Below are 13,426 nucleotides of genomic sequence, written 5' to 3'. Positions count from 1 at the left end.
TCTATCCAAACAACTCATTTTGCTCTAAGAAATTTTAAATTTACCAAATAAATAAATTGTTCTCTTATCTCATTTAAATACACTATTAAAGTTTTACATGGAAAATAATGATACGTAAATATTTTATGAGTTTGTTTACTACGATTAATATTGAATCTCTAGGATGTCCAGTGTACAAAATGTTCTGACACTATAATGCATGCATTTAACCATTTTGTAGAGTATCCTTCCATCTGATTATTGGATGCAAGTAATTAGGGTAAAGATGAGTAGTGAGTGAAGGATTACAATTGCATAGATAGATGAGCAATAAATTGAAAGACGCTGTACGCAGTGGAAATAAATTACATAAAAAAAATATGAAGAGGTTTTGGAGTGTAGGAAAAGTAGAGGAGGAATTTAATGCAGCAGTGAGTCTGAGGCTCTAGTAAAAGCAAAGTTGCAGAACAGAATCTATTTGTAGGTTAACTTAAAAAGTTTGTTGTTTGGAAGATAGCAACCACTTGGTGAAGTTGTGCAGTGTAGCTTCGTCGGCTCTGTAGTAGTTTTGTGTGAATTCAAGCAAATTCGACCATGTGAAATCTGGATACTGTTTTGTCCCATCCCTACGCACAATATCCTCTGGGGCTCTCACCACTTTGTCTTCTTTCGGGCACAGAAAGAATGCCAATGACCTCCTCTCTTTGTACTTGTTAACCACTGCCCTATGCAGGCAACTCTTGTATCTCCCATTTGATAATGCCTGAACAACCAACAAATCAGTTCAAACATATCCATGCACATCATGATTCCTTCTCTAACCACACCTAAAACTCACATATATGGAATACAACTATGTCTTGTATATACTTCTTCCCTTTCCCTTCCTTACATGCAAAAACAAATTACTCTTTAGGGGCAAACTGCATCATTTCTATCACTCACAGCATGTGCAAGTTTGCTTTGTCATAATAAAGAAACAAAAATCTTCAGCACAAAAATACAAAAGAATTACTCCAAAATATAAACAAATATGAGGTTAGTATATGTATATCCTAGAGTGAGGTTTAACTCTCTTGGCATATGAAACAATTTTATTAATCACTACAACATATATTTTACTTTTTTTAAAAAAAAACACTAAACTTATCAAGAGACATAAATGTTGATAATAAATTGTTTGTTCAGAAAAATACATATTTAAATACTTGAATTAGATGATATTTGTATTAAGATAAACTTGTCTTATTTAATCTATGGATGGAGGATCTCCAACAACAGTATCTACTAATTCTACTACTACCGAAGAGATATTTCTGTGTCAAGTGGGCCTGAGATTGGTTCCTTAAGTAGTAACTACAAAACTAAAAAGAAACATTTAATATGAAGAAAAAAAAGATAATTCCTTCTTGAAATAACTTTAAACAATACACTGATAAACTTGCAAAGGACAAAAAGTGTGGAGGTGCATCAAACACCATCTTTTATGTGATGCAAAATTAAGTCAGTTAACTTTTCCTACACAGACGATGCATTCATGCAAGTTCAGTATAAAGAGAGTCATCATGTCAGACATGGTGCAGAGAGAACCAATGGTGATACACCAAAGTATATCTGCCCTTTTATTTACGGATTTGTCATGTTGCAGCAGATAATGAGGCCATGGTGGATAGTAATTGACAGCCACAAAGTCATAAAGTAAGATATATATGCAAACAGAAGAAGATTTGTAACTATTATGCTTATGTAACGCACCGTGAAAGTATCACCAATGTTAACTACAAGAGCACGGGCACGAGGCGGAACCGTCTGCCACGTGTTGTCTGCAAACACATCGAGCCCTCCAACTTGGTCTTGGTGAAGAATGGTGAGAGATGTTGGATCACAGTGTGGTCCTGTTCCAAGTGCTAGACTTGGCTCCTGGCATGATGGGTAGAAGTTGCATCTCATTACAGAACATCCATCTTCAAACAACTCCTTATAATGCAACCTATCCACTCCCAGACTAATTGCCAAAAGCTCCAACAGCTTCATTCCCAACTCCTTCATGGATTCGCAGTATTTCTGGAATACCACTCTACCCAATGCACCACAAATTAGTTACTTCAAATCTTATTCAAAAGGGTAGTACTATATGTATGAAATTTTACAACTTTTTACAGAGTATGAAAAACAAAAAGCCAAAATTCACATGACACATGATGTTAATTAACTGTGACTTCGTATTTCGGATATGCTGTTTCTAGGCAAAAAATTACATTTTTGGAAACTTTTTTATTTTGAATACAGCACTTCTATTATTCAGCATGAATATATCACCTACGTGGATCAATACCCTTTTAAAAAGTATGTAAAACATGTTTTGACCCAAAAAAAACACTTACTGGAGATTTAAATCATTCAAGAACATCATGTGCCAATTTTATGCCCAAAAAGAGAGAAGAGTGGATCAGAGACGTAAAATTCAGAAGCTATACAAATCAGCCAGCTTCTAAGCAGATTTGAGAATGAAACGTGAATCTTCTCTGAAATGACGCACAACCAAGCTAGCTATGAAGGTAATATGTTAACAAGACGTAAAGAAAAAACTTAATATATGTAGTGCTAATTGGGTGTATGCACCATTCTGGCAATGAAAACTACTCAATAGTAACTAACGTTTTTCTTATATATGTATGTATATATATATACACACACATACAAATAATAGTTGATTAAAAGATAGCAAACTAAGATTATAATAATTTGATAACATGTAGGTGCATTTAAAGAGAATCCATTGTTGTAATTGTTCTGAACTTTAGGATTCAAATAATGGGTTGAGTTAAGAAAATGGGATGGATGAAAAATGAAGAGATATATTGAAGAAAAAGTGTGTTACCCTGCTTGTTGGAAGTCTTGTCCTAAGGTGGAGTTAAAGAAGGTAGAGACAACGGGGTCTAAGGTGTTGTTATCATCATGGAAGGGGAAAGAGAGGGTTTCTTTCCAAGGCAATTTGGAGGAGAATCGGTCAGCATGTGCACCAGAATAGCCCCAGACAGAACCTGGAGTCTTACGAATACTAACTTTTCTGTCAATTGGGAGCTTAAAAAAAGCATCCATTTGTTGATAGGCTTGAGCAATGAGGAGAGGATCAACCCCGTGGTTGAATACTTGGAAGAAGCCGTGGGTGGAGCATGCCTTGCGTATGAGCTTAACAGCAACGTGTGTGGCATCTTCATCACCTCTGAGGAACCCTCCAAGGTCCACCATTGGGGCCTGAAACTCCTCGTTCGCGTCCACCACACACTCCTTAGGCCAAACGAAGCTCATGGGAACGTGTGGCTGCATTTGTAGCCAAGAGGGGTCGAAGAAACGGCTTTGCACTTCTTGGTGCTTCAGGGATGACACCATACAGAAACCGGAATTCATACTCAGATCTTGTAGGTTTCGGTGACTGAGGAAAGATGCTACACCAGAAAATAATAAGAGAGGGACTTGGTGTGGAGTTAGAACACAAAGGCCAAGGACTGACATGTATTTGTAGAGTTGAGACATGGAATTTTGCGACCGTAAATCGCAGCTGCATATACAGACAAACGAAAAAACATTTGGAGTAGAATCCGTTTTCTCTTTCCATCAAGATAGATCCTATATTTCACTTCTACATGATGTTTGAGTAAATTCTAGTAATAGACTGTTTTTATCTAGCACCATGATATTTTAATAATTTATTTTAACAATATTTTGATAACAAATTATGTATCACTGTTTTATTAATTCTTATATTTAAAATGAACGAATCATAAATTACCATAAAAGTTATTGTAAAATAATTGTAAAAAAAAGTTGTTAAAAAGACATTTTTATTTTATCAAACATTTAATAATATATTCACTAAGAGTTGAGATCTTTATTGGGATCAAAGTTTCGTATTAGATAAAAATAAAAAAATATAACATTGTATAAATACGAAAAACTTGTTATAATCTCAAGTTTTTGGATAGAAAATAATATTTTTTTTTATACAATTGAATTCAAACTGTGGTAATTCCCAACTCGGAACTGTGTCTAAAGAAAATGAAAATAAAAGACAAATTGTAAGTGCGTACAAATTGTACGATGTTGGGGGCATGCAAGGGTTCACGCGCCTTTATTTTGTCCAGAGTTTGTTGGTCCATTTAGGTAGTTGTTGTGAGACTTGTTTATAACACAGGGCGAACACTCTTTTAGGATTATATTATTACATTTTTTGTGTGAAACTAATCCTTTACATTGTGGAAAATACTGTTTATATATTAATTGTATAATCGTACAAAATGGATTAAGTATATTCTGTATTAGACTTGGTAAGATCTTGTCGGGTCCTAAACTCTTTGAATTTAAGTATTTAATGGATATTGAACAACTATTTAGAATATTTAGTAGTATTTATGTGATTTTTTTATATTAATAAGTGAAAGAACACTCTTATGGAAGTTTAAGAGTTATTTCCATTCTATAAATGTCTTTGAATTTATTAAAAAAAATGAAAAGAAGTATAATTCAAATATAGTTTGATTATCTTCCTCTTATTTCAAATGATATACAACAAAATTATTTGTATCTTTGGAATAACTCGGAAAAAAAGTATCAGATTGGTTTATTCTTGCAACTGACAAAAAATAACATGAAGAAGACCATCGCACTCAAATACTCCAAGATCCAACAATACAATTTAGCAATGTCCAAATTTTCTTTATTTGAAGGGAAAAAAATATGATATTTGGATTATAAAAATGGAAACTTGTTTACATCCTTGGATGTCTCAATGTTTATACAAATTTACGCATACTGGAGTTTGTTGGATGGTTTAAGAGAAGTCTCACTAGTCATATTTTCAAGGATCATGGGAACAAAAACTAGTGAAGTATGAGATACTTGTCAACACGAGTTCAATGGAGATTCAAATGTTAAGATTGTTAAAATAAAAGGATTGAGTTCAGGGAGGGGACTGAAATATCACACTTACAAAACAAGAACTTTGAATGAAATCTTTATTAAGCCACTTTAGTTTCAAGATTTTGTTGCTTTTAAAACTCTTTTACCAAAAACAAGATCAGAGAACAATAAAGAACGAATGTAAAAGAGATTGGAGAGATGTGAATATTGAAAATTAGATACATCCTTTTTTAATAGATTATTGTAATGATAATAAAACATCCTAAAACGGGAAACGACACGAATTAGATGAGTTCAATACGTCACTACAATTATATGACAAATTGATTAGTCCCTATCCAATGATGTGCCAAATATAAATTACTGGGGACCCAAACCGTTTAGGGTTCTCGATGCTTGGTAAACGGTTTTAATGACACAATAAAATGGTTTTGGGATCAATATGAGATAACTGGAACAAAGATATATGTACTAAAGGAGAAATTGAAAATGTTAAAAAGGATCTCAAAAGTTGGAATAAAGAAAGTTTCGGGGACATTAATAAGACAAAACAAGAGATAATTGGGAAAATAGGTGAACTGGATGGATGAAAACAATGACTTAAAATATGACCAAAAAGATGGAGAGAAGAGAGTTATTTGTTGAATTAAACAATATCCCCCTTTTAAACAAGAATGTTTAGAAAAGCAAAAAGGAAGAGCAAAGTGGATAAATTTAGGCGGAGACTCAAAAATTATAAATACTATCACTCTATAATCAATTGGAGGAGAATGAAAAATGACATTAAAGGACTGAAGATAAACGGGGAATGGACTGAAGAACCTAAAGTGATAAAGGAGGAAGAGATAGAAAAATTGTTTGAGAACAAATTCGAAGAGAAAGAAAAAAGTTAAACTAAATCTAGATGGTATACCTTTCTCATCCTTGGAAGATAATACAAACCTTACATCACAGTTCTCGGAAAAAGTAATTCAAGGGGCAGTGTGGGAATGTGAGGGAAGTAAATATCTTTATTAAAGTATAATGCAAATTCTAAAAGAATGTAAAAGCTTATGAACTAGAAGAATTAAAATGTAATACAAATTCTAAAATATTGTAAAAAAATCTAAGATAAGAAAAAAAAATCAAGAACATTCTACTTAGATAAAAATCGGGATAATTTTACATAAGTTATGACTAACATTTTTTAGAATAATCTATGGATCTATAAATACCCATGTATTCCACCATTTGATAATGAGACAACATCTACCACAACTAAGATAACTACAACATTTTTTTCAACTACTACTTTCACATTCCACTGTCTCCACATTTTCTCTACATTCCACTATCTCTACATTTTTTATACCCATCAACTATTCCTTTCACAGCTTCAGAATACTAACAGTGGTACCATAGTTACGTTCGGTCATCTATTGGACGTAGAAACTATAACTCCATTCTATACTACTTCCAAAATATTTTCTCAACTCGTGGCTACTACCAATCAAACATTATCAATTCCAGACCTATTTTTACAGGAGAAAATTATGATTTTTGGAGTGTCAAAATGAAGACATTTTTCTGTTTTCAAGATTTATGGGACATCATAAAAGAAAGATTCACTATTCTATAAGACATCTCCACTCTTACTGCACCTCAAAAGAATGAGTTGAATGAAAACAAGCAGAAGGATTCAAGGGCCTTATTTGCTCTTGAATAAGTAGTTTTGATGACACAATTTTTTCAAGAATAATAGGCACCACAAGTGCAAAGAAATATCTTGAAACACAATACAAGAGAAGTTTTAAAGAAGTAATGAGGTACGTAATGTTAAAATTTGTTCTCTAACACGAGAGTTTGAATTAATAATAATGAAAGAATCTGAGACCATTAAAGACTACTATTATAGAATAAAAGAAATAATTATTCAGATGAGAGCTTTTAGGGAAAATATTCTTGACAAAAAAAAATTGTTGAGAAAATTTTAATTTCTATTCCCAAAAAATATGATGTAATCATAACCGCAATTGAACAAACAAAAGATTTGGATACATTGTCAATAACACAACTAATGCTCTCTTGAAGCTTATGAACAAAGATTGAAAAGACATGAAAAAGACTCAGTCCAAAATGCCTTTCAATCAAAACTGAAATTATGGTCGCAGAAAGAATATGAAGGGAGTGAAAGTAGATGATAAATTTCTAGAAATAAAGAAAATTCTAAAAGCTTCTTTATGACTCGTCAAGGAAAATATCTCCTATATGGCATCTATAAAAAGATAAGTCACTTGAAAAAAGATTGTTGGCATCATGGAAAACCTCAATGTCAGTACTGTAATAAATTTGATCACGTAAAGAAATATTGTCGTAATAAAAATAAGCATAAAGCAAACTTTGCGAAGAACATAATAAGGATAAATTCTTATTCTATGCTAATCAAGAATCTCTTAGTGGAGAATGAAGTTGATACTTGGATAGTGGATGCAACAATCACATGGAGAAATATCAAAGTATCTTTAAAGAAATTGATAAATCTGTCAATGTCAAAGTTCGGCTAGGAAATGACACCACAATGGAGTCTCGAGGCAAAGGAACTATCATGGTGGAGACAAAGAAAGCTACAAAATTCATCAAGAACGCTTTAATAGTTCCAAATCTTAAACAAAATCTTTTGAGTATTGGACAAATGATGGAGAATGGATATTCTCTTCATTTTAAGAAAGATACATGCAAAATTTGACAGTAAAGTGATAAAAATTAGTCAAGTAAAAATGGAGAAGAGAAATAGAAGCTTTCCTATAAGCTTCAAACCTAGAACTAATATTTCCATGAGGTAGAAGTTAACAACTCATGGCTTTGGCATAAGAGATTTGGCCACTTCAACACACATGCCTTAAAGCTTCTATATCAAAAAAACATGATGAAATATCTTCCATTCTTGAAGGAAAATAATGAATCATGAGAAGGATGTCTTCTCGATAAACAACACCGATTACCATTCTCAGCAAACAAAGCATGGAGAGAAAAAGACTTACTATAGTTAATCCATATTGATGTTTGTGGACCGATGAGGACGCCTTCACATCACAACAACATGTATTTCATCCTCTTCATTGATGACTTCTCTAGAATGAAATGGGTCTATTTCTTAAAGGCAAAGTCAGAAGTCTTTGAAGTATTCAAGAAATTTAAGGCCCTTATCGATAAGCAAAGCGAAAAATAGATAAAAGTACTTAGAAGTGATTGTGGAAAGGAGTACACATCTCGCGAGTTTGCAAATTCTACGAAGATAAAGGCATAGAGCGAAAAATTACCATCGTATATACTCCACAACAAAATGGCATGTTAGAGAGAAAGAATCGCACAGTTATGGAGATGACAAAATCAAAGCTAAAAGAGAAAAGTATGCCTAACACTTTTTGGAGTGGAGCAGTCTACACTTTAATTTACATTCTAAATAGATGTCCACCTAAGGTAGTCCAAGACACACTAGTGCAAAATTAGCCTTTAACGTCACCCCGTAGACGTCGATCCACCAAACAACCAACGTAAATTATTGACCGGTGGCATTTTCGTAAATAAGTGGGCATATAGACGTCCGTTAGGAGGGGCCCTGACGTCTATAATATTATAGACGTCGGGGCCCCTCCTAACAGATGTCTAAATGGCTGACAGGGTAGGTGAGAAGTTATTTTTTCAACTATATAGACGTCCGTTAGGAGGGACCCCGATGTCTATAATATTATAGACGTCGGGGCCCCATAGATGTCTGTTAGGAGGGGTCCCGACATCTATAATATTATAGACGTCGGGGCCCCTCCTAACGGACGTCTATATGGCTGACAGGGTAGGTTAAACGTTCACCTAGACGTTAGGGCCCCTCTCAACCGACACCTATAATCCCTGCGAATATGAATTTTTAAATCAGAAAGACGTCATAGAGCCATTTATACTGCAAAATACAAACCCGCGAGGAGTTACGCTCACTGTTCATCGTCTTCCCCGCGTTTTCTCTCTAAGACATTGCATTTCCAGGTGCGTTTCCTCTCTTTTGGACCGTTTAAATTTACTTTTACTCCAATTAAATTACTCTTTGATGAAATATCTTCCATTTGAACCGATTAAAATTCGTTTTCGTTACGTTTTGGTGCAGTTTCTGGCTTGTGCTTGGGCGGCGCTTTTGACTCTTTTTGGCCTACGTTTTTGGGCCTGCGTTACTCCATTTCCCTGCATTGATTTTTTAATCTGCTAAAAAGGTTAGCTTCTTTGTTGATAACTTTTTTGTATGCATGTTATTTGCTTTTATGTATGCATGTTATTGGCTTTTGCGTATGCATCTTTTTGACTTTTAGGTATGCATGTGTTATTGGTTTGAATATGCATGTGATAATTGTGTTATTATAATTGCCATGTTAGATTATAAGTATCAAATCATTGAGTAAAACTTAGTTCTTGTTTGAAATTTAACACACGATTAATCTTTTAATCGTTTGTATTAAATTTTGAATTGCCCGATTGGACAGTTTGGGAAAATTATTTTTCATAATTTGCTATAACATGTACGTTGGAGTTTATGGATAAGATTGATAAAATTTTTGTTCAGTATTTGTGTTGTTCTCCGGATGCATATTTGATTGTGGTCATCCTTGACTACTCTCCTTTCGTGTATTTCGGAGACCAATGCGAAATGTTGCCGAAATCTTATCAAATTTATGATGTAGACTTCTTTGCATGTGTCTTAACAACTTTTGAAAAATAATTTTTCTGAATGGGTAGGGCCTAATCTTGTGAGAGTTAAAAAACTGAAACTGATGAATGATTTTACGAACATAGTATGGGTCGAAGCTGGATGAATGAACGTCGCATCAGTGAAGAATATGAGAAGGGTGTTTCGGAGTTCTTGCAATATGTTGAACAAAATGCTAAGTCTGTGAACGGGACATATTTTTGTCCTTGTGTTCGTTGTCTTAATCAAATACGGCAAGACTTAGGCAATGTGCGTGACCATCTATTCATGTTCGGCATAATGAGAACTTATACCGTTTGGACTTGGCATGGAGAAGTACTAGATGAGCCTACCACGTCACAAGGAACAGATTATGTGGAAGAATGGATGAGTGATCATTTAGAGCACTGACAGCTGATGGTCATCATTCCCAAACAATGTAAAATTATATGGTTTTGTCACTGCACAGGAAGATGAAAACTGACTTGAGAACCATGCTTCAAGGGTAAGTGTTTCTCCAACAATGAATTTGAATTTGATGTTCACCTTAAACTTTTATGATAAATATAGTTATATTAATTTTACTTTGTGTTTTCAATCTAAATAAAGTTATTGGTAAATCTCGAGGTCAACTAGTTCAAATTTTGTATCCAAAGGTTGTAAGTCATTTATACTTCTAATTCATTTTCTATGTTATTGAATGATCTAAATTCTTGACTATTTAGTTTGTCATTTTAGTGTAACCAGCAGCTAGATTCATGGGAATGTGGCTTCTATGTCATGTGTTGGATTAAGACCATCATTCGAGCTGTCATTACAGATGACTGGAATGAGGTAATGATGCATACCTTGAATACATTACAAATCAAATTCATCTTTAAACATATATGAAACCATAATGAATCTTTCTTCATTTTGCAGCACTTCAAGAGTACATCTCCTATACCAGAGGACACAATTAGGCAGATAAGGCAGGAGTGGACAACTTATCTTCTGCAAAGATGGAGCTAGGATCACTTATATTTCTTGTTGAACATTAGTTTAGTTTAAGTTTATATTTTGATAGTTTTGGTATTGGATTGTTTTTTTACATTAAGTAGAACTTTCTTTATATGAAATGCATATATATATATATATATATATATATATATATATATATATATATATATATATATATATATATATATATATATATATATATATATCTTATAGTATATTGTTCTGGGACAATTATCTGTTTTTCAAGTGTGGTTTTATTGCAAAAATAAATTAATTTTAAAAAAAACACCTAGTAGACGTCAGTTAATGAACTGCCCGACATCTATAGACGTTTGTCAATGCACAAACTAATGTCTAATGAGTTACAATGAACAAAACGTTTCAGGGCCTATCGACGTCGGATATGCCTACATCCGACGTCTCTATAGACGTTGGACATATCCAGTTCGACGTCTATATAGACGTCGGATATGCCACCTCTGACGTCTATATAGACGTTGGATATATCCAGTCCGACGTCTATATAGACGTCGGGTATACACTGCCCGACGTCTGATTAACGTCACCCACAAAGACGTCGGATACATATTCGACGTCAAAAGGCCAAAATAACAGACGTCTAAAGCCCTTTCTGCACTAGTGACAAGACTCTTATTGAAGCTTGAAGTGGAAGAAAGCCATAAGCTAAACATGTACAAGTATTTGGATTTATCTGCTACATACATGTTCCTGATCAAAGGAGGCACAAGCTTGAAGACAAGACTATACAAGGAATATCCTTAGGATATAGCACATAGTCAAAAGGCTATCGAGTCTACAACCTACAAACAAAAAAGCTTATCATTAGTTGAGATGTTGAAGTAGATGAAAATGCTTATTGGAATTAGGAAAAAGAAAAAGTTTTTAAAAGTAACATTTTAGTTTTAGTGCAACAATCTCAAGTAAATAATCTTTAGAAGTGGCCACATGGCACTCTAGGATTTGAGAGGTTTTGATTTATGAGTGGCCACTTGCCCTTCCACCATTGGAGAGGATTTGGACACTTGTCTCCATCCTAGAAGGCCTCAAAATTCGTCGAAGCCTTTTCCTTTAGTGTTTCCTTTTTCTTTTAGGGTTTTAGGAGACACCCTTGCCTATAAAGAAGTGCCTCCACCCTTGTAATAATCTTGGAAGTTTATTAATGTTATGTTGCCCAAATTTGGCCATACATTTCCTAGATCAAGATTATAGCAACCTAGAGGCCCCTCTAGTCACCTTCCTTCTTGAGTTGGTCTCACCTCTCTTGGAGCCACCAAACACTACACCACCACCACCATATCTCTTAGAGGTCATAGCTTCTACAGCATCCATACCTTAGTTCATCATCCTTGGTCCATTTACCACCACTTTTCCACATCATTCATCCAAGGAAACACCCTTCCATGCATATCTCCTAGCTTTAGCCCAACCTAGCATAAGAAGGTTGCTATCATGTGGTATGAAAAGCCTTGGTTCTTCAAGAGCTAAGTTGCCTTGGTCCCCTAACTATCTTTATTGTTTTTATGTGTTTTATGTGTTGTTCTTACTTGTCATAATCTTGTTATCATTTTTGTTATTTTTATGGTTCTACTCTGTAATGATTATGATAATGAGGGTGATGATAGCGATAGTGCTAATGAGGAGATGGACCAATGGTCTGTGTGTGATGTTCATGATCACATCGAGGATCGAGGAATTGAGGATAATGACGTTGACAACATTTAGAGGATTAATGATTAGTATGTTAATAATGATAAGGATGGGGTTGCATGTCTGTTATTATGTAGTGTTTATTTGATATTCGTATATAGTATTGCTATTGTTTATTTTAACGGTAGCTTATCTCATACTTGTTTGTTGTTGTTGTTTGTGATTGTCGCGATGATCGTATAATCGTTTATCCGTGAGCAGAGGATGTTGTAGATGTTCTAAATACATGATAGATGCGCGAGAGGACGGGAAAAACTTGGGGTTGTTTGAAGTTGGTTCTATTACAAACTTTTAGAATTATGTATTTGGATTATTATTTCCTTGGTTGTTTTTCATTAATTTCGGAACTATGTAATTGGACAATGCTTTTGGAACTATTTTGATTGATTTAATTATGAACATTTTAAATCTTGAGGTTTTATAAATACGTTTCTGAGCTATACAAATTATGAAATATTTTGATTTAATTACGACTTGTGACACCCTGAATTGGGATGTTACATTTTTTTGTATTAGAGCCTCATTTGTGAAAATCTTTTGAGGCTTGAGGGGAGTGAGCTCGTCTGACTTTTAATGTTTAACTCTGGTTGTTATAAGTGTGACATGATGTCAGTGCTTGAGGAAAATTAAATGTTAGTTGATTGCTTACAATGTTTTGTGCTATGATTGTCATGAATTTGATTTATGTTGTTGTGATGTGTTATTACTCCTAAAGGATTGGTTGCTACAACAATGAAGACCATATACGAAGTATAAACCTTTACTGGTTGCATGACTATCATAATATACGATGTTGGGTGACTATATCAGTGTTTTGTTGTAGGTTGAATTGTGTTATTGCGTAGTCAATTTGGATGTTATGGCAATTGTTATGCTTTGTTGAGACATAATATGTGGATAATTATTGGATTTCAAGTAATTCTTTTAGTGTCTAATGCTAGTTTCTAATTCTTAGTGTCACGGTTACAACATTGGTGTGTTTCTGACCTGTATTCTAGTTTGAGTATGTTAAAATGTCAGATTGTAGAGGCATGCTTGACAATTAGTATCATGTTGTGAAAATCTGAAATTTTCTTGAATGATTGAATG

General features: G+C 34.0%; 1 protein-coding gene across 1 annotated transcript; it reads right to left on the bottom strand.

The window, feature by feature from the left end:
• Nucleotides 1-273: 273 nt before the first annotated feature.
• LOC124841137 (gibberellin 20 oxidase 3-like) lies at nucleotides 274-3,531 on the bottom strand. The gene is made up of 3 exons (XM_047317334.2): nucleotides 2,861-3,531; nucleotides 1,735-2,056; nucleotides 274-742 (listed from the first exon to the last, which is right to left on the bottom strand). The coding sequence occupies exons 1-3, from the start codon at nucleotides 3,514-3,516 to the stop codon at nucleotides 470-472; spliced, it is 1,251 nt and encodes a 416-aa protein (XP_047173290.2). The 5' UTR covers nucleotides 3,517-3,531; the 3' UTR covers nucleotides 274-469.
• Nucleotides 3,532-13,426: the final 9,895 nt, after the last annotated feature.

Source organism: Vigna umbellata, chromosome 1, assembly GCF_029865625.1.
Source record: "Vigna umbellata cultivar VRB3 chromosome 1, Vumbellata_1.0, whole genome shotgun sequence".
Taxonomy (NCBI): domain Eukaryota; kingdom Viridiplantae; phylum Streptophyta; class Magnoliopsida; order Fabales; family Fabaceae; genus Vigna; species Vigna umbellata.
This window is presented reverse-complemented; position numbering and strand designations above follow the sequence as displayed.